The 21850-nt window shown below is 37.6% G+C and overlaps 1 protein-coding gene across 7 annotated transcripts in view; it reads right to left on the minus strand.

The window, feature by feature from the left end:
• CTNND2 (catenin delta 2) overlaps positions 1–21850 on the minus strand; it is a 641697-nt gene that overhangs the window by 120612 nt on the left and 499235 nt on the right. For all 7 annotated transcript variants that reach the window (XM_040063932.2, XM_040063957.2, XM_040063974.2 and 4 more), the window contains 2 exons: positions 21442–21655; positions 6021–6204 (listed from right to left, as the gene is read on the minus strand). In XM_040063932.2, the coding sequence (XP_039919866.1) occupies positions 6021–6204; positions 21442–21655 (398 nt within the window). The remainder of the gene's footprint in view (positions 1–6020; positions 6205–21441; positions 21656–21850) is intronic.

Genomic DNA, 21850 nt, shown 5'->3' on the forward strand with positions numbered 1-21850 from the left:
ATTGTATGACATCCAGTTAAGTTGTGGACATTTTTCCTGAAAAAATCCACATACACTCATGTCAAAGGGAATAAAATATGTCAGTTGAAGAAGAGAAACTAAATTTCAGCTAGGTCCTCAATTAGCAGACTCTCAACATACAGGGCCAGTATTTTTGTTTGTATCCAAAAATGAAGCCCCACTGACCCATGAGTGAGTGTCAATGTGTGCCATTGTTTGACTTACACTGTAGTTTGAAGATGTGTGTTGACAGATCACGTTTTGGCTAACTCTGTGCAAAATCAATACATTGGGAGTTCTGCATTTGAAGGCAGAGCAGCTGTCTTTTATCAGATAAAATGATGCAGGAAGGAGGTCACCAAAGCATCTATGTTTTTAAGTACAGGAAAGTAAAAAGTGGCTGGAATTACATTGCATTATTTTTGAGACCAAAAGAGAATACAAAGGGCATTCCATAATATCCATAAAATCAAAATTTCTGTTTAAGATTTTCATCAACTTGAGCCCAGAATAAACTTCCCGAGCTATCAATTTGATATGCTGAAATAACGCTTTTAACAGGAATGCTGAAGAAGCATTAAAAGCACTACACTTCAGCATGCTATTTGAATGCCATTGCTATAATTAATACTCTACGACCTTGTATAAACCTTATAAATTAGTTCATGAATATGCAAATAAGGAATAACTACACTGTGAAGAAAAAGTGGGGTGCTTAAATATCTGACACAACTACACATTTAACTCTGTTGGTATCTTTCCCTTGAGTATCTTTTGAATAAAAATATTACAGCAGTAATCAGAGGACACCGATCTCTTCCTACCAAAATCTCTGTCCCTGAAAGTTTTAACATTAGACTTTTATTTCAGCTACATTTCTGAACAATTGCAGCATTCAGGAAGGAACAAACTTTTTAATATCTTGCAGAAATTAGCCTTCAAAACTTTAGGCTTAACTGGGATGCAATCATTGCAGCCTCTCAATTGGTTTGTGACTCTTTTCTAGGCTGGAATCTAGATTCTTGAAAAGGTGAAATACACATTTTCCTGCAGACTGACTCTTATTTATTTCCTGTGCTTTTTCCCATTTTGGCTTGTGGGAACTGCTTCTAGTAACAGTCTCTCCCTTGAGTAGGCTGTCTGTGGAATTACACAATTAATTAGAGTTTTGTCCTAACTTTGCAAACTGACAGCTTCCTTTCTGATAGAAAATGTGGGCTTTCTGATGGGCAAAATTGCATGTTCAGAACCTGAGAGGAGCTCCTGGGTTCTAGAAAAACGTGGGAAGTACTGAGGTGGGTTAGTAAGTCCAAAATCTCTATATCCACCACCACATCAACAGGCATGGACAGAACATGACTGTTCCGTTAACAGGAGGAGAATCACAAAATCAGCAGCAACAGTCCTGGTGCTACTGTAAGAAGCCAGCTCCATTTATGCTCTACTGGAAACAAGAGTACAGAAATTCCTAAGAACAGGAGTCAATAGACTTTGGATGTTTAGAAGAGAACTGAAGGAGAAACAAGCTAGTGAGACAAATGCATTAGATGTAAATGTCTGTGAAATACGTCTCTCGCCCGCAAACCAGTTGAAAACATTTGATATTCAGGTTTCACAGCAAACACAAATTGTTTTAACAAAGCAATTTGTTCCTTCCAAAAGTTGATCTATCCAGAAAATACTGTCAGTTATTCAAGTCATGTTTTAAGAGCACTTTTCCCCCTTCCTCTTCTGAGACCTTGTATTTATTCAGTTGAAAAATAATTAAAGGTATTTTGTTAAAGGTTTTACAAGAAAGAAAGAATGAAGTATGAAAATTGGAAAGATATGAGGCTTTCTAAACAAATAACTACCTGAATGATACTCCCATACAATTTCAAATCAATAATGGGGTGAAGATAAATATTTGATTTTCACAATTGCCCCTGTACCTTCAGTGTATGATTAAAGATCAAACACAACATGGAAGAAAGACAAAGCATTTTACAATTCTATGTCTAAACCCACACTAGAATTTTGAAACAGTAAAGTCTTAAAATTCTTTGAAGTCCCCAGATGATATTCTATTAACTTAAATTCATTTTAAATTAATAGAAAAACAAGGTTCAGAATTGTACATGGGCAAAAATTCTTGAAAAATTCTTTGTCTGTGATTTTTTAAAAATAATTCTCTGGAAAGAGATTTATAGTTTTTTAAAAAGTAAGCCTGAAGTTTCAGGTTATGAGAACATTATCCAATGTCCATCCTGTTGGTTTTTAAATTTCAGATTGGGGACTGCAAACCCCCTCCCATAAACAACTGAGGTTACAAATTCAGTTTTCACCCGACTATCCCTAATAAGTTCAAGTGAATCAGAAACTATAAACCAAAGCTACAGTATTTCCCTAACACAAGTAAAAGAGTCACAGCTAAAATACAAAAGGAAAAAAGAAGTCTAACTTTACCAGTGCTAATGAGGTAAGATACTAGCATCTCAGTGGGGAGGCAACTAAATTGGGTGATTACTCCAATGTCACACTGAGGCCTGGCAATTTATAAAAGATGAATATTTAGATTAAATTTGTAAGAGATAGCCATAATGCTGTATCTAGATCTTTGAATTATCTAAACAATTTCAAAGTGTTCCAATTATGTAAAATTAATTTGTACAATATTGTATTAAAACTACTTTCTTTTTTTCAAATCAGAAAAGTATGCAAAGTGCAGTTAGTAAATAACATCTTTAAGGAAAAGAGAAAATAAACTGTTCTTTATGTGATTTCAGCTGCATTACTGGGTGACCGTTTACAGACTTAAGAAGGATAATGAGTAAGCAGAGTACGAAAAATTGTAGGTAATGACCAACTTTTAAACTGAAAAATCATAAAAAATTCTCATCAAGAAACAGAGAAAAGCAAAGATCAACAGGAAAAAACAATAATTCATTTACTGTTGAGATAAAAACACAAAACAAAGATCTGACTAATCCTGTATAATGGCCATTGCAACCTACTTATTAGCACTGTATATGGGATGAATTATATTACATCACCTCTCAAGTATTAGTTAAAGTTTTCAGCAGTGAATACACGAGACAACCAAACTCACAGAAGACTGAAAAAACCCCCCAAACCCAAATCCTCCTGGCATATTTGTCAGCATTAAACCTATGTAATACAACCTGGTGTCTCTAAAATCTGCCAACATTAGATATTCAGAATTTGTCAAGTATCCTGAACACCACTACTCTTCCTCTGATCCTGAGCATTGTCACTGATAATCCCAATGTAAGAGAATTTCAACTGTATCCCCCTCAAAATGAGCTCTAGGAAAAGCAGAAAAAGGAAAGAGCAGAGGACAACCAAACCAGCATCTTAGAAGAAATTCTACCATGGAAGATGACAATGGGCTTTCCATTTAGCAGATAAGCACAGCACAACCTTAGCCAGCAACCACAAGACATTTCCTTGATTTACCTCCCTTGTCCAGTGAGATCTTGAAATGGAAATACAGGCCTTGTAACTAGACCCAAGCGCAAAGTGTGAAATTTTTGAGGGTGGTGGGTATTTCACCTCAACAGAGTATGCAGGACTCCAATCATCTTCACAGAACTTTCTAATCTTTTTCATTCTGACACTCGCTGTTTCTTCCAGCCTACAGTCCCATTATATTACATTAATTCAACAGAAGAAACCAGTTACCATCTCAAGGGTGAGCTTGCACTTTTCTTCCTTGCACAATTTCAAGTTTGAAATTTTGCATAGAAAGAAGCATTTTCAACAGCGACTGGGAAAAAGTAATCAAGAAAAGTTACTGCTGGTGTGAAGTAGAACTACGTTTCAACCCTCTCCAAATGTTCTTACTCTGCCAAAGAGCATCCACACAGACTCAGTGGGACGAAACTATCTAAAGAAGATGGATGGAGGCCAAAAAAATCTGAAGTCATTAGAGAGGATAGAAAGATGCATTTTGTGGAAATAGTGAGGGTTTGATATCAGAAAGATTTTAAAAGGCTGTACCATGATTGAAGGGCCTAGGTTTAGAAGGAAGACCAACCTGCTGAGGACAGCAGTGTGAGCTGCTGCTACAGCTACCTGGGGAGGATTCAGGACTTATAATATGCACAGTCTTTTGCAGGCAGATATGAGCTTATTTTGCACGAGCTGACCAGAAGCCATTCTGCTATGACAGCATCCCATCAAGCGCTTGGTAGTAAGCCTTGCTGCAAAGCAGTGTGCATTAGATCAGGCAACGTACCCTTCTCACGTGGCCCCCAGTCCTCAGGCTGACACAGAGGGCAGGCTACAGTAAGCTCACATCAGTTTGCAAATGGGCGTGCACATACACTCACAAGAAAAAAAACAAAAAGAAAGAAGAAAGATTTCAAGACCAGTGTGCAATGAATCTATCAACTAAGAGGTAGGAAAAACTGCAGGATCAGGGATGAGCATTGGTCCCTGAGATGCAGTCGAGAAAAATTAACAGGAAGATGGAGCTTATGGTGAGGGGAGATCGACACCGGACATGCTCATTCAGAGAGGGGACACTGAAGCCCCAGGTTTATAACAGATGTTATTTCAGAGGCAGCTCTTTAACTGAGAAACATTAAATACTGGAAATGTGAGATTTTTAATGTACTAAAGGTCTTCACGTAACACCTTCCATCACCTCCTAGCAATTACAGCAACTTTTTTTTGGTAGTGATTTGAATGCAATGCAATGCAATTATACCATAAACTCTTTTCAAGAGAAGTCAAACAGCTCAGGTACAAATGCCTGGCTTCAGTCACATACCCCAAGATAGCTGGGAGTCACATAATCACTCACACCTGCGTTCAAGTCCAACACCGCAATGCTGCATTTAATTCCGTATTTGCAATCTGGAAGTTACTATCTTCTATCTTTCATTCTCTTCTGATTGCATATAAACTGTCAATAATATTTATTGCTTTTTCCCTTAAACTTTTCAAATATAACTTTGGAAAGGGAGACATTTCTTTTGATGAAAGAGCACAAAGACAAAAAGGTGCTAGCTACAGATACATAAAAATTCTGCTCTTTTACTTTGCCTCCTATCAATTTTCCTTTTTATTTAGCTCTTTAATGTATATCTGCTTTGGCTGCAGCATACAATATAGATTGCCTTACTGAAACATATTACTCACTGTTATTTTATATGATGTATGTAAAAATATTAACTAATTTATTTTCATGTCTCTGGGATAGATTACAGATTATTTTCTCCAACATACATGGAGAAAAAAAATCTACACTTAAAAGAACCTGCCTATTATCCTAAAACATTTCACAAAAATGATGTGGATTGGAATTCAGAAATTGCTATGACACAATCCTTTAGTAAGATTTTGTCAGAACTGAAACTCTTCTTACTCATTCTACTTTCATTCACACACATACAGTGACTTTTAGGAATGGATAGATCAAATTGCACTTATTTATATAAATGCACCTTTGCATTGCATATACAAGTTTGGCATAGAAACATAAATAGTTATCATACTTGATAAGTATCTATTTAAGTCTTTTGGTTGAAAATGTTGAATTGGTTGGTCTCTTATTGAAATTCTCATCTTCCCAGAGGATAAAAAAATCTACTTTATATATTTATCACAACTCCAGCAATAGCATCTGTAACCTTTAAGACATGTTACGTTTTGTAAACATCTTCATAATTTTTAGTAGTGATTAAACTGGGTGTAATAGTGAGAATGTATCGTCTTTATTTAAGCAGTTGGGGAAACAGGACATCTACAAGGGAGATGTATGTAATATACAAGCTTGGATGAAAGCAGCTAAGAAAAGAAAAAGAGAAGCCCCCCAACAGCTCTTCTAAGGACTGCTTATTTAATGACCTGAAGCTTGTATTCTAATTTCCACCTTTAATTTTACATCACTGAAAGTCATCATCTTTGTTGACAGACAAACCAATTATTTAGTTTATAGATGACTAAGAATGAGAAATAGCAATTCAAACAAAAGCATGATGATTAAGGTGAAGCAAAGGTTTTCAAGTACTCACCTTAGGCACCCAGTGGCATTGCGCAGCACCTGTGATGAATGGAGTTGTATTTTATGATCATCCTGGAGTGGAGAGTTTTCCCATCCAGAGTGAGGGATGATCACTGCATTGGTCAACACTGCAAGGGCATCCTGGATGATTGGCATTTTCAGTGCATCACAGGAGGATAGATTCCAGAGAACTCCTACAAAAAGTAAAATGACTAATAATTAACACTTTTCCAAAACAAGTTTGAATGTTTTGGTTTTTTTTGTTTTAAAAAACCCAATCCAAACCAATGTATTTCACACCACATCGATGGGTTTAATTTAGCTGTTTCTGTCCAAAATAAAACAGACTACATTGTAGATGGGGCTGAACGACATCTGCAAACTTGCAGTGGGAATACAGCTTTAAATACAAAACATGTAGTGACAGCAGTGCTGGAAATTTCTCAGAGCTCTGCCTAAAAACTGAGTAGCTGGTTATGATCTAAGCCTACACAGGCTGTGAAGCACACATGGAATGAAGGAGTCTTACAAGGAATTTTTTTAGGGCTTGGTCTTCAGATATCTTCCTTCTAAGTAAGATTAATAAAAAGCAATAGCAGAACACAGTTTCTGATTTACACTAAAACTTCCACTATTGATAGATACACATTGAGAGCAGACAACCTCAGCCCTGTGATCTTCACCGTAATGGAAGTAACTGTCCAGGCTTGTTGCTACTACAAGCACAAAGACTTCCTCCACAACCTGATACAGCAGGACTTTACCAGATGTCAGCAAATAATATTTTGTAAATATTTAACTACACAAAGTTACAGAATACTGTAATTTTTACATGGAAACAGCAAGCTTAATGGTGCAACCAACAAGGACATTTACTGGAGTTAAAAATAAACCAAAATCCCTTCCGTTGCAATTTGTAATGTGCAAAAGAAAAAGAAGAGAAATCAAGAGCCAAAGTTTTCGAAGCATATCTGCAAAGATCAAGATCATTGCGTTTGTGCCGCAAAGAAAGCAGGCGAGAAATTGTTAGGAGCAAAAGACACCCTGCTTTCCATTCCCACATGGACGTATTTGTGCATTTGCTGGAAAAGCACGTGTGACTTTTGTGCTGTGCCAAGAGCCTGCTGCTGCTGGGTAGCTCTTATTGCTGGGGCAAGCTGGAGGACAGCTCGCTGTTCTGAAGAACCAGTGGTGTTTATTTAACTCAGCACCCTCCCAGGAGCAGCTGGAAGAGGAAGCCTGCCTCATCATGCCCCTCCCCTTGCCAGCATGCATCCTCTTCTGTTGAATCCAATCCTACTCCTCCCTACTCTCCTTCCCAAAGGACAGCAGCCTGGCTCTGCATCTGACCTTGAGTGGCAAAACTGAGTTTTAATTTTACATCTATCAAAGTTCTCAACCAAAAGAGAAAAATCATTACCATCATCATATATAGGTTGCAAATACAAACACTACAAAAAATCCAAGTTAGTGTTGTGGGAGGAAAATGCTGAAGGAAGGCCTTAGGAATACAGACTCAGACATTTATAAATACAAGCAGCGAGAACACTACTTGCTCAAGGCTTTCCCTAGCATTCTGTGCTTTGACAGAGCAGAGTAATTAACAGGAATCAACTTACATTTTCGGGTTTCCCTTTAAAATTAATTACCTCTACGGGGAGACTTTCTGTTATACAAATTCATGCTTAAATTATTTTATATGTAACTGTCTGCAAAAGCAGTTACACAGTTAAATATCAATTTTTGATCAGTATAACAGTAAAAAAAAAACCATTAACATAATCTGCGTGAGTCAGACCAACTTTAGCTACAGACAAAAAAAAAAAAAAAAAGCTCATTTTAATAATATTAATTTTTTTTCATTTAAGAATTGCTACTTTAGAAGGAAAAGAGTCTTTGTTTGAATTCTGTTCTGAATGTCTTTATGAAAAGGAATTCCGTATTTAACTTCATAAGGATACTTATACCTGCTTCTCTATGTGTTCTTGTTCTTGGCAAGCTTTAATGTCACATCTACTATTGTTGAAATACCTAGCATTTTGCTGGGTTTTGTCAGTAGAAACAACAATGCAGTTGCCCTTTTTTTTTTTTTTTTATTTATCTAGACAGGTATAAATGATGTGCATGGTATAAAAGCAGAGAATCAGAATGCAAATCTTTCCCCCTTTAAGGTTCAATTTAGTTCTTATGCAAGACAACGTGCTGTAACTTTTTGAAGAAGTCCTATTTTGAAAGTGAAGCAGAAGAGTGTTTTGATGGCCACCAAACAATACTTTGGGCTTCAAGAAGTAGTCATGAACTGGAAAAGCAAAAGAATACAAAAGAAGGAAATGTAAGAGCTCTGTCTAGCAAAATGCTTAAGAATATGCATGTTGAAACTATTTTCTATTCACTTCAGGTTCTCACTAATTACAAGTAAACTCACATAAACATCAGGGTATTCAGCAATAGTTGAGCCCAGAAATATTCTTTAAGCCCTCTTTCTATTGGATTTCTGACACTGGAAAATGAAACCTTCAGAGTAAGAGGATGATGGGATCACCAGGCTAAAATGGCTATTACACCTTCTCCTATAATGATTTTAAGTCAAGGCAGAAGCAAGCAAAATTTAAGTCAGGGCAGAAGCACTGCCCAGTAAGCCTGATGCTTTCTTCCGAGCTTTTGCTCTTCACAGTTTTAAAGAATGAGATAATCTTCTTCCACCCCAGAACAATGAGTTTTATCTGAGACTGAATACTACCTACCACAGGAAGCAAAAATTTTTAACTGACGTATTAAATTTATTCTCACAAGCAGTGCAGTCTGCTACATGCTGAGGTTGGCATTCCACACAGAATGTGGAATGCCACACTCCTTGTAACCTTCTTAATTAAGAATTAGCAGTTATGAAAGGGCATTGGTAATTCACTGCTCACTGTTTTTGCTGAGGATAACCTGTTGCTAGATTTACGTAGGGTCTGAGAAGATGATTGATTGCCTTGACTTTGCAAGGGAGAATGCCAATAAAGTAAATCCTTTACCTGATACACCTTCCATTACAGAGCCACCTTTTCACCACATGATTCTGAACATATTTTCCAAGCATGCACTCGTGACATGCCCTTTAGCGATACTCTAAGAATCTGGTTACTGAGGCCATGTGACACCTTACTCTGAAAGCCCTGCCTGAACTAGGTTTCTGAGCACAAGAAGCAAGTCTGCAGTAGCTTCAGAGGTGCCTTGAGTGACCCCTGGAGAATTTGCATTCTCATCAGCTGCCCAGGAAGGTAAACGACTGGACGCACCAGTGGCCGATGACAAAAAGTGGGATCCGCTCAACAACACAACAGTCCAACTCAACTGTTTACCATTCATAGACAGACTGTCATGAGAGGTATGAAATAAAGAAATTAATCAGTGTTGAACATCTAATCACTTTCATTCATTATTTTATCTCCTTGCTTTGTGAGGCATTCAGATTAAGCATTTTGTGTTCCCATTTTGAGATCACTTTTAACCAAAAGGAAGGCTTGTAGAAAAAACAGCTACACCAGACTGAACAAGTCTTTCGGCAGGTTGAGGTTTTTCAGTCTTAGATATAAAAAATGGAAATACAGTGAAAAAGTATCTTGCAATCACATTTTAGGTTTAAAACTGAGGAGAAGCTGGTATTGAAAATATTCAGTTGATTCCAGTTAGAAGATGAATTTGGGGTCTGAGTATTAGTCTAGCAGACATCCGATGAAGGATTCTTAGAGGAAACTACAGCAATGCTCATTCTGGAGATCTTACTGCATCAAGCTGCATCTTCTGGAACAGTTTATCAGAGTACATGCAACTGCTATTCAACATGTTGCTCAATTTAATGGATCAGTTAGAGTGAAAGCTCCATAATCTTTGAATCAGGCTGGAGCCCAAACTCATGCTGATTAAACTCTTCCATGCATTTTTGTGCTGGCGTTTTAGTTAGAATTGGTATATGTATACCTGTGGTCCGATATAACTCAAGACCTGACAAGGCACATGCTATCCTTATTCCATTCAAAGTTAAGAAAATTGGTATCATATACATTTACGCAAAAAAAACCATCATAGCAAGAGAACATGTAAAAAAACCAGGGAAGTCTAACCAACTATTTAGTTCATGATTTAATGTGACCATTTAATTTGTCAAATGATGACATATACATATACATACACACACATATATACATACATACATACATATATATATATATATATAAACAAACTTCTTAGATTACAAACATAAATGGAATCCAAGAAACTGGAAAAGTCATCTTTTCCAAAAAGCACTGCCCCTGCCACTGCCCCCCCTGCCCACTGCCACTATGGTTTTTTTGTGGTGCAAAAGATGTACTTTCCCAAATAAATTATATGGTAAAAAGATTGGAAGTAAACAATCTTGTTTGGAAAAACAAGTTTCTTCTCAATATGGGATGTTTAGATCAACTTTCAATTATATTAAGATTTTACTTATTTCAAATTCTCTGTAAAAATGAAAATCCAGAAGTATTTCAATGCATCCAGGTTTTCCTTTTCCATCATAATTTAATTGTTTGGTCATGGAGTGATGCAGAAAAACATTTGATAGGGCTGAGAGACTGCATCCCACAAAGAGAGACCAAAGCATTGGCAGGCATTTTTGTTTATATGCTGATGGCACAGAAATACTACCGGGAGTTTCCCTCATGAACATGACAATTAAGATGGAAATCTGAGTGCTAAATACCCTGCACAGAAGCCAAGCACAAGGGATCTTTTGCTGGAGTCCTTAGGAAAATCATCTTCTACTCCAAGTTCCAAGTGCTAGAAAAGCCATTTGCCGGCTGCCGCTCAGAGCCCCCGCTGTAATTGCAAGGCTGCTCTGCAGAGCTGGATCTGCTCCCCGGCAGCACATGTGGCTCCCGACAGATTACAGCCGTTCTGCTGCAGAGGTGCTGAATATCAACCACAACATTTCTTAATATTAAGTGCAATAAGACTTCACAACCAGCTCAACCATCAAGGTGCGAAACTGGCTGGGTAACAGACCTTCTGTAGGAAAGAGAAAGTGGCTGACTTGAAAAGTTCTGCCACTTAAACGACACACAGCGCAGAAGGAATCTCCTTAAAAGCACACGGTGAAAGTCAGTTTAAAATTGGCATAACAGACAAGACACTTTCACCAATTTTCTAGAAATATTTATCTGGTTCGTGAATGAATATCTACGCATAACTTGCTGTAATTCACTGATTGACATGCAGAGAGGTGGTTCGCTATCTGGGTGTAAACGGACATAGGAAAAGGTCACATTAAGAAATACTGAGTTTCCGTAAAAGCCATAAGCAGGCAGGAGCTTAAGGAACGCTAAGCAAAGTTGCTGTAATTTTTTTTCCCTTTGCATCCACTCATAGCCTTACAAGGGAAAAGCTTCCACAGAGGAGAAGGATTATTAAGGTGTGGTTTTTTTGTTTAATTACAAAAAATACAGCTGATCTTGACTACATAAAAGTACAAGACTACATGTAGTATAAAAATATAAACATTTCCTCTGAAAAACTAGCCCTTTCTTTCTCAATTGCTGCTCTTTTCATTCCAAAATTACATCTTGCATTTTATTAAAACAAAAAGGAGGGGACAATTTTAGCATTGACTAAGACCAAGTTCCACCCAAAATGTTATTGCATTAACAGAAGAGTCTGTGTTTCTCTCATGAGACTGAATTTTAACCTAAGGTTGTTCCTCTTTTTCTGCTGTACACTGCAAATTAACACATAACTGTGGAAGGGAAGGAGAGGCATTAGCCTTCATGTTAAACAGTAGAGGAAATACTAGAAGAGTTGACCAAGTTTACTGTGGAAAGATCGGTGGTTCCTGCTTAACTTCCTTTCCTAGCTGATGAAATTAAATGAGTCATGTAAAACACTGAAGCTAAACCAAAACCAATTAATTCTAGGCGACAGAAATACAGAAAAAAAATAAATTAACTGCTTTCAAAACAAGTTTTATCCTAACACATGACTAACAACAATGCCATTCCAAATTAAGTACTTATTAGAAAACATGGGAATCTAACAAGGATGGATATATATGAATGGGAAGACTTTTTTCAGTGCTTACACCTGTATTATACTGAGTAATTTTTTCTAGCACCCCAAATCAAAACAGATGTTTGATAACAGACCCTAGTACAGAGAATTAAAATGTTATAATTAAAGCTGGACATCAACTTACAACTCTAAATACAAAACTCCTTTCTAAAAAGAACCAATATCTATAAAATTGCATCTACGTGCAAAATTAAAGGCTCAGTGTACAGGTGCTAAAAAAGAAAAAAGAAGGAAACATTTACTAGCCAAATTGTTACCTAAGAAAAAAGAGCACTGTAAATAACATTATTTGGGAGGGAAGAATGGATGTTGACCTTTGAACCCAAAAATAATGAATAAAAAAGAATAAAATTACTGAGCATAGAGAAAACTAATTTTACCACAGAATGAACATGTTTCACCATAACCACAAACTCTCATTTTGTAAATGAAAAGTGAAATATTCAGACCTTTTTATAAACAAACAACTATTTTAAAACTAAAATTTAAGTACTTTGTGCAGCAAATCTCAAACATTTCAAAGTACAAAGTGTTTTAAAACTGCAAGCATTTTAATACTCCATCATTCAGGCAGGCCCATCAAAATTCTATGTCCAGCTGAATTTTTCCAAAGGATTACTACTTGCTGAACAAGTTTGATGCAGCTCTTACGTCAAGCCATATGCTGCAACAGATGTCCTCTATTTATCGCTCCAGATTACCTTGTTTGATACTTCCTCTTAAATTTAAAATTTGACTGAAGTAAAAAACAGAAGAAAATTATTTACGTAGTATATTAACAAGCAAATTATGAAATCACTTTCCCTGCTCCATCAATTGAAACATGGGCAAAACTTGAATGAATTTTCCATAGAAAATGCATCTCCGTGTACAAGAGAAAAACAGTTACTTCCACTTAGAGAGAAAAGGAGAGCAACACGGGACAACCTTGGGTCTTGTGCTGGTACTAAGGGTGGTAAATGCAGGACAAGTGAATGTGAATTTACCTGGGAAATAGGGAGAAGGAAGCAGGCTGTGATGGGAAAATGGATGAAAGCACCCCCAAGCAGACCCATAAGAGAGAGGAGAGGGACTCCCCCACCAGGAGCATTGCACTGTTCCCAGCAGAGCCCTCAGCACTCAGTGACTTGTTCTCCTCTCCCACATGCACCTCCAGGAAAACAGGCACTGCAAGCCTGAGGAAGCTTTTGTATTGCTGTGTAACAGTACATTCATTCTCTTCTACCTATAAAAATTCTTTGGATGTAATACCTTACATGATAAATCAGTGCCCCAGCCTGTTGCTAAGAAAGCAGGGCACAAGATTTGAGAAAGTATCTATTTTAACACATCTCCTTATTTAACTGGGAGCATCAGGGGGTGAAGAAGGTAATCTGATGATTCAGAAAAAAGTTGAGAATAACTCTTCATGAAGACAACAGATTCTATCAGTGGGTTTTCCCATTTTCAGAGCCAAAATAGTGACAGCATATAGAGAAAGGGGGCAAAGATTGTTTTATAATTAGACAGTAAAATTGTAATAGATACGGTATAAAATAATCCAGTTGAACTGTCAACATTGTTTGCCTAAGTGTTATTTGATAAGACAGCATCATTTCTGAAGAAAAATTACACAATTTAATAAATTAGTTTTACATTTGCTGGTACATATGAACTATAAAATAGGATGTGTTTTCAATGACTTTGGAATTTCTTGAAGATGTCACAGCATGTAGGTTGGAAATCAGTTTCCCAACATCATATGAGTGTATTCTGTAGAACATTTTACCTTCCTGTTTTGCAAGGAGAATGACTACAAAGATTCGGTAATTTAGTGAATAGTTCCACACTGGGTTTGTATGAAGACTTTATAAAATACCAATTAATTCCTGCTCTGAATTTGTTTGAAAATCACTTCCACAATTCCTGGAAATGATGGTAGTATTTTCTGTAGGCAGTGCTAAAATCGAAAATTTAAAATCTGCCACACTGTAGAATCATACTGTAAAGTACAACACACAGCTGTGCCTGGCCACAGCACATCCACTATGAAATGTCAGCCTATTAGTCTGGAGAAGTACAAGTAGTGCATAATTAAGTATTTTATGAAAATCATGATGACGCAATAGTTATTTTTGGAGACTCTGTAAAACCTTAAAGTAACTGATGACTGGGGTGGAAAAACAGAGTTGCCATGCAGCCCACTAATCCTGCCACAGGGTTTGTACTACCTTGGTAGAGGCTTGAAAATGTATTGGGGCACTTGGACCTTCCATGAGATTAACTTGAGCAGCCGCTTCTGCTGACCAGATGCCTTCATTTACTTTCCTTTAGTTTAGCTTTGATAATGGTCTGGAGTAAGCCAAATTTTACCAAGGCTGCAGTAACAAATAGTCTTTCTGATTGAAAGAAACCCTTGGTTTCCTTTTCTCCTCCCACAAGATTTTATATGTAACAGTATAAAACGATGAACTAGCCTGTGCAAAGTTTTGGCTGTGAGACGAAAATACATTGCTGTACAAGAAATCTGAGACTTGCAGGGGATTTGATGGAGTTTGGCATTTTAATCAAAATACTCAACAGTACACAAAACTCAGGGTGGAGGCTGAAGTAAGAAGGTCCGCTTAAAAGTATCTCAAGCAGTTCCCCTGGGAACTGAAAAGGCTCTTGTACTTGAAGAAAGAAATACTGAAGAAACTACAATATGTAATTCCTTACTCAGCCACTGGCTTCGATCCAGAGTAAATAGATAGGAATTTTCATTACACAAATAATCTTCTTAATGTTTAAAACAACTTTTATTTAAAGCACCTAATTAGAAGTAAATTACTTCATAAGCTTTAATCAACTTTTAAAATTGATTATGGTAGGATATTGTACTTGCAATTACATCCATTTAACGAAGGAGTAGAAAAGGTTTATTAGAGCTAATACCCTTTAAATCTCCATTTTGAATAAAAAGCATTTAAAATATACAAGCAATCTTTAGTGCCCAGGCAAGCAGATTTGAAATTTGTTAATCTTATCCTAAATCTGTTGGTGGAAAAATAATTCGTCTGTAAGTCACCTGCCTCTGTGCTTGGCAGAGTTCCTCAAAACATTTGTTTGAAGTTATTAAAGAGAATTCACTTATGTGCAGAGCAGACACTAAGCAAGTGCAGAGCAGACACTAAGCAAGAAATGAATGAACATATTTTCCTGCCAAAATCAAAATTATCACTCTGAAAGCAGCGTTCTGTGCCTAGCTGTTATCTAACTCCATTCTTAACCTTTCTAATTTCATTGACTTGACAGGACATGGTGATCAGATACTGGAGGCGGAGGAGCTTCATCTTAAGAGGCACTCATTTATCCCACACCTCCATTTTGTTTTACTACATAGAGCTATGGGCCCCAAAGGATATTTGGCAGTCTCATTCTCTTAGCTAAGCAGCTATTGAACCAGAGCTACGTCAACCTTGTAGCAGCAGTCATGGTTATGCCATCATGACAATTCAAACATACACATACTGCTTTTCGCGTCGTCTGTTCGAAAAGCTTGTGATAGGCAGGATATGTATCTGAACCTAAAACATGCATCTTTATGATCTGATTTTCAGTTTGTGTAATGCTGAAATTGTCTCTGGTTCCATGAGCAAGCCACTCCATATTTATCTTCCTAAGTATCTTTTTACATTACATATCAAAAGCTGCTAATTAATTAAGCCTTTCATTGGTCAGGCTTCCTTATACTTGCATTGCTCCATTACAAAACTTGAACAGAGTTAAGAAATGGGATACTTAGTATGAGCAATACTGGAGCAACACCTAATACAAACCTGCAAAGGAAAAGGGAGGAAAAATAGAGATTTTAGGAATTACATCAAGGTGAAATACTGTAAGAATACAGAACTCATAGAGAGTTTGGTTCTTCCTAAGGCAGTGGCAAATTCATCCCGGAATGGGATAAAAGAGCCTTTATTCATTTTCAAATCAAATTTCCGGAGAGCAATAAGGTTACAAATAGGTGCTACCTCCAAATGAATGTTTATATCACAATACAATTTCACATCTGTGTTTACACATTCCACTAACTAAGGTAATGTCAAGGGCACTTCTGCAGAAAACTATTAAATTATTAAATTCAACTGCTTCAAGATCCCAAGGTCTAAACAGTGAGCCCTTTGCCATAATATTTTTAAATAGGATTTACTATACAAAGAAAATCACAAGCGTAATGCCTTACAAAGTCCAATTAGAAAATAACATTACAAATAGGAAACAATTGCAGGCATGTGATTTTGACTTTGGGAACCCCCAAGAGAAGAAGTGCCATTGTACTAGGAGGTTAAAGATTCTAAATAATTAGGCAGAATTACTTACAAAAAAATAAATCAAATTAAATCTTTCACTGAAGTGAGCTAAAAGGTCCATTTAAACAGAATACTCCCTTGAACATGTTAACATAGCACTGCAGGCTTACTAACTTCCAACTACACAGATTAGCAAAGGCAGATATGGGGCTCAAAGGGGCCTTCTGGAGTGACTTGACCAATCTGCCAACAATTTATCCACGTGCTAAGAAGCAGCACTCAACCAAAAGGAGCTTTCACCTGCAGTGCTTAACTCAGACCAGGTAGATCTAAGGTGGACACCATGTAATTGCTTTCGGTGGCACTGAGAGATTATTAGTAAGTTTATAAACCCCTTGTTATAAACATATGGCAGCTACTCAAACTGAACAGGACTATGTAATAATATTGCATAACATGGGCTGACAACAGAGGACCACCAAAACACAAACTGGCCACAGCTGAAATTAAAGACAACACTAATGAATACTGGAATCCAAAGTCTGGGACGTAAATGAAATTTTTTCCCTGCCCAACTTGACTGTAGGCTAAAGGCACTTGGAGAACTAGTGCTTCTTCAAAAGAAACATTTTGTACACAACATCTTGTAATGTTTTTCAGGAATGGAATATATGCCTTTTGATTCAGTGAATAAAAATGTGAAGGAAATACGTAAGTATCTACCTATCTATATTTAGTATATATGTATAGTGTTAGATAGTTTCTGCTTTTTAAATTTTTTTGGTGCTAATTTTTATAATTTATATGATTTATATATTTGCAGTAGATAGTAGTAAAATCTCAGACACTTTATTGTCAACCAAAGTAAGCAGGAGACTGGCTGCTAGCACAGGAAAAAACAATTTCTCTTGACATTATTTATAGCTGCAGCTCTTTATCATCATGCACTTTCTTAAAGGGGATTATCCACTTTTACCTTTCAATTACAAATGGTATTTACAGAGTTTAAACAGGTGATGCAGTCATACAAGGGCCCTCTTTGAAAGGAGTTTTTCCTAATCCAGCTACCTCATTCTTCATAAGGCAGAAATTGTGTTTCTAGCTGTGATGGGTCTTGTTTGCAAAAATGAGGAAGAATAGCAGTTTAAACCATTTTATCTGAGACAGGAACTCAGTTAACCAATCAAGCTGATGGAAGAAGAAGCAAGCATAGACTGAATCACAGAATCACAGAATGGCTTGAGTCAGAAAGAATCTAGCAACAGCTCCTTGACTTCACCTTCTACACAAGGCATGTGTGGGATTCCTCTGTTATCCTTGTTAAAATGTCAGGTTTTTCTATGTATTTTTTTTTTCCCGGACAGTAAAACAAATAGAAAAAATTATAAAATAGAATTTTGTGGAAGGGTTCATAATTAATTTGGTAAAGGCAAGAGAATCAGAAATCAGTTAGTCATTGTCATTATTACCAAGTGAAAACATTTCTTTCTACCATCTGCAGGATCTGTGCTAATTTTGTACTGTGTTCCTCTCTATTTATATTTATTAGAAAAGTGTTAACATTTAATTATTTTAAAATAGAAAGCTTTTATTTTTTCCCATTAACAGGTGCTACTGGGGAAACTGGCAGCACAGAGCTGGGGTAAAAAGATGGCTAAATTAAATGTGGTGCATTCAGCTTACACCTATTTCTTTTCATTAACAGACTTACATGAACAGACTTACAGACTAACATTGTGATTCAGGTTCTCCTTGAGTCTCTGGAGATTACCAGAGGCTACCAGAGGTCATGCAAACATGTCTATTTCTATCAGAGCATTTCACTTTTGCACAAATGTATATATTCCTGGGTATACCTGATTTTATCCATGTTCTTCTAGTAAAAACCTGTAACTGTGGAAGTGTTTCTGTAAGAATAATCTTTCCATATCTTAGGAAATATTTCCTGGGCATTAACACCATTTAATTTCATAACAACCAGGCAGCACAATTCCCTCAGAGCTTCTTCATGGGAGCCTGAACAGAAACCATTTCTTTGACATGAGAGAGCCTTGAAGCTCTGACACTTTGCTATAAGGTTGTCTGTGCAATCCAAAAATTTGAGCATGGTAAGGTTTTCCAGTATTAGCCCAAGACCTCTGCTGAGGAGCAGAAGGACGAGATAAAGGAAGAAGCAAAAAAACTCTGTTTTGGAGAGATTATGGCAGAAAGAAATCTCTGGAAAAGAGGACAAGCCACAAATAGTGCCAAAGGCGATCCTGACAGTCAGGGAGCTACTGGGCTAGAAAGCTGGTCTACAGGTTTAAAATAGCCTTCCAAACCCAGTCTTGAGATTGCCAGAAATTGAAGTTATAATCTACTTAGAGAAGAGCAACAAGAAGGAAGAGAATGTGCATGTTTGAGGAAGAAACCAATATCAGAACTTTCGCTCTGCTGGGCGAGTGCTTCACGGTACTTGGGGCAGGCAATGAATGCTTCTCTACTGCCAGACAAATTGAGCTGCTAAACAACCTCTGTGGGCCTATTTCTTCCCTTGCAGCTGGGTGCCTGCTCAGAGTGATTCACACCTTCATCTTACCAGATTTCTGGACAGGTCATTTACACCTGATAGGCTCAGTTCCCCATCTGTAGGACAGAGATAATGATACCTCTCTGCCTAAGAGAAGTGCTCTGAGGAGAGATGTGGATGACTATTTAGGGGCAGCCATGTCAGAGACTGTATGAATTCCTAAGGCATGAACTTCGTGTCCTCTTTAAGAGTAACAAACAAGAGCAGCTTTTACACAGACAGGATGCACAACGAACATGAGACGGAAAGGCTCAAGGTATTATTTTTACTCCCAAAACAGACATTTGTTATTATTTTCTCTGCATCTCCTCCAGGCTGTGGAGCCCCTACTGAAATAATTACCTTCCCGCTCCTCAGCTCAGGAAGGCCGATGGAAAACATGAGGAGCTTTTTATTTTTCCTTGTGCCTGCCACCAAGTCAAATCTTTTCATTACCAAGGGACCTGCTGCAGGATCTACCTTTCATTCCCCAGAAAGGACAGAAAGAAGGAATTCAGCTGTGATGGTTGTCACACGACAAGACTTTACAAAAAAAAAAAAAAAAAGAACTGATTCAGATGCACGACTAGCCTGTTTCCTAAGAGATGCAAGATGAGAGCTGCAGCTCTGAGCCTTGCTTTGGGAGGAAGCTTGGCAGAACACTACCACAAACATGTTTGCATTTTGAAAGCAAGGGCCGGTGATCTGCATCCTGAAAGGCACCAAACATGGCCAGGGCAAGCAGTGGCCTTCTGGGATGTACTGGCTATTAAAAACAAACAAAAGACTCTGATTAAAAAACAGGCTCAGGAATAAAATCTTGAAATACCACTGACTTTGATCCCATTCCTCTGGGTCACCATCTTGGCCTTCTCCCCTTTCATACACATCCAGCGCTCCTGATGCTCGCCATCCCTGGGAGCCGCCTCTACCTGTGCAAAGGCAGGTTAGTGCTGCCCACTGATGGTCAGCACCTACTCCTCTTGGTGATAACACTTTGAGGGCATACTAGAAACCAAACATCCTTCCTTTCTGTGGGAATGTGGGAAAATTTAACAGCATGCTGTGCAACAGAACCATCATAAACTGCAGGTATATTTTCTTTAAGTGACCTAATGACATTACGTGTTCCATCTACAGATGGCACGGGAAGTGTCACGGTGACTGCTGAGGTTTATTAGCTGTTTGCCACTTACTACTCAGAATAAATAGGCAGAATGTTCCCTGGAGGCAGGATACTGACAACACAAGCAAGAAACAAACAAGTATGTTGAATCTGAAGCAGTGGTTACACTTTATTAGATCTGTCAGTAATTCTGTCACTCTACAGGAGGTAAAATCCGAGCTCATGTAACCTGTATCTCTGCCCCATTAATCCTGACTAACAAGTAGGAGGTGATAACTGTTGTAACTAAGAAACAAATATAAATATATAAAAAAATCTACATTTAATAAACACCACTTAGTTTATTCAAACACCCTCAAGGAAGGCACCTGGACCCAGCCAAAGGATGATAATCTTATCAATTTGTACCCTAAATGAGGCCTGATGTACAAAGGTAAGTAATTTCTGCAGAAACATAGATGATAACATGTACTCTGATGATGCTGTGACAGAAATGAGAAATTTTCTTACATATTTTAGTAGGAAAATCATAATGAAAATACCATCATTGAAAACAGGATAATGAAAATATTTTTGATTTATAGTGTTAAACAATCCCCAAATAGTATGAAATCACAAATTGAAAAATAATTAAAAAAAAAACCAAAACAAAACAAACTCTATCTCACTTCCATTTCATGTATTAAATATGCTAGCTTAAGGGCAAGGTGAAAAAAAAACTCCAAACATTTCATATCATTCCTCTCCTCCCTCTTGCATTTCAGAATGGAAAAAATCCACACAATCTTAAAAAGACCAGATCCTACTATATCAAGAAAATAAATAAAAGACCACAAGCTGCATGCTCTGTGCAAAACACATCACACAGTATGCTATCAAATTTCAGACAAAAAGCTTCAGAAGAGGACATCCACCTCTCCAGCACAGTTTTCCACTTTCCTAACAGAACCCTGAGAAACGCAGAAAACCCCGAACAAATCCTCCCTCTCACAATATCACTACATAGGATACAAAAGCACTGAGTAACAGTTTCTAAGCAAATTCAGTAAAATATGGCTCCTGCCTGGCCACCCCTACACCAGACAGGAGGGACAGCAGAGGATTCCCACCACAACATATCCATGTGTGGAGCACATCCCCTGCAAGAGCACTCGTGGCTAACCACGAACAAAGTGAACCAGCAACGACAGGTATAAACCATACCTACATCTGTAAACTGCACGATATTGAAAGCCATTCATACATTACATAAATCCAAAGGGACTGAAAGCCTTTTCTTATGGCCAATAAGATGGTAATGAAATAGTTACTGATGGAGCAAGCGGCATGCGGCACAGAACTGTGCTTGCAAGGCTGAACGAGAGTGTGAACAAAAAAATACTGAAAGAATTCAAACCTGTGACCAGTTCTCTGATTTCCAAATCTGTAGTCTTGCGGAGTAACCGTACCAATGCTGGGATACCACCACAGTTTTTCAGAGCTATTTTGTTGTCATCATTTGCCTTCCCATACACCAAGTTTCTCAAAGCTCCACAGGCACTGCGGTGGACTTCTGTCATCCGATGGTCCAATAGGTCCACCAGTAATTGTATTCCTCCTTGTCTTCTTATCTGAAACAGGCCAAAGTGACAATCATACAATTAGGCAATGAACACCAGTATTAATAAATGCTGTGTTTTATGCAGACTGAAGGCCAGCAGAGGTGTGCTGGTAACACCACAGAGCTGCTACATTTCACTGCTTTGATTTCTAGTATTACGCTTTCAGTAGCAACATCACTGTACAATGACGAGCCAGAACCTCTG

Source organism: Hirundo rustica, chromosome 1 (assembly GCF_015227805.2).
Source record: "Hirundo rustica isolate bHirRus1 chromosome 1, bHirRus1.pri.v3, whole genome shotgun sequence".
NCBI classification, from domain to species: Eukaryota; Metazoa; Chordata; class Aves; order Passeriformes; family Hirundinidae; genus Hirundo; species Hirundo rustica.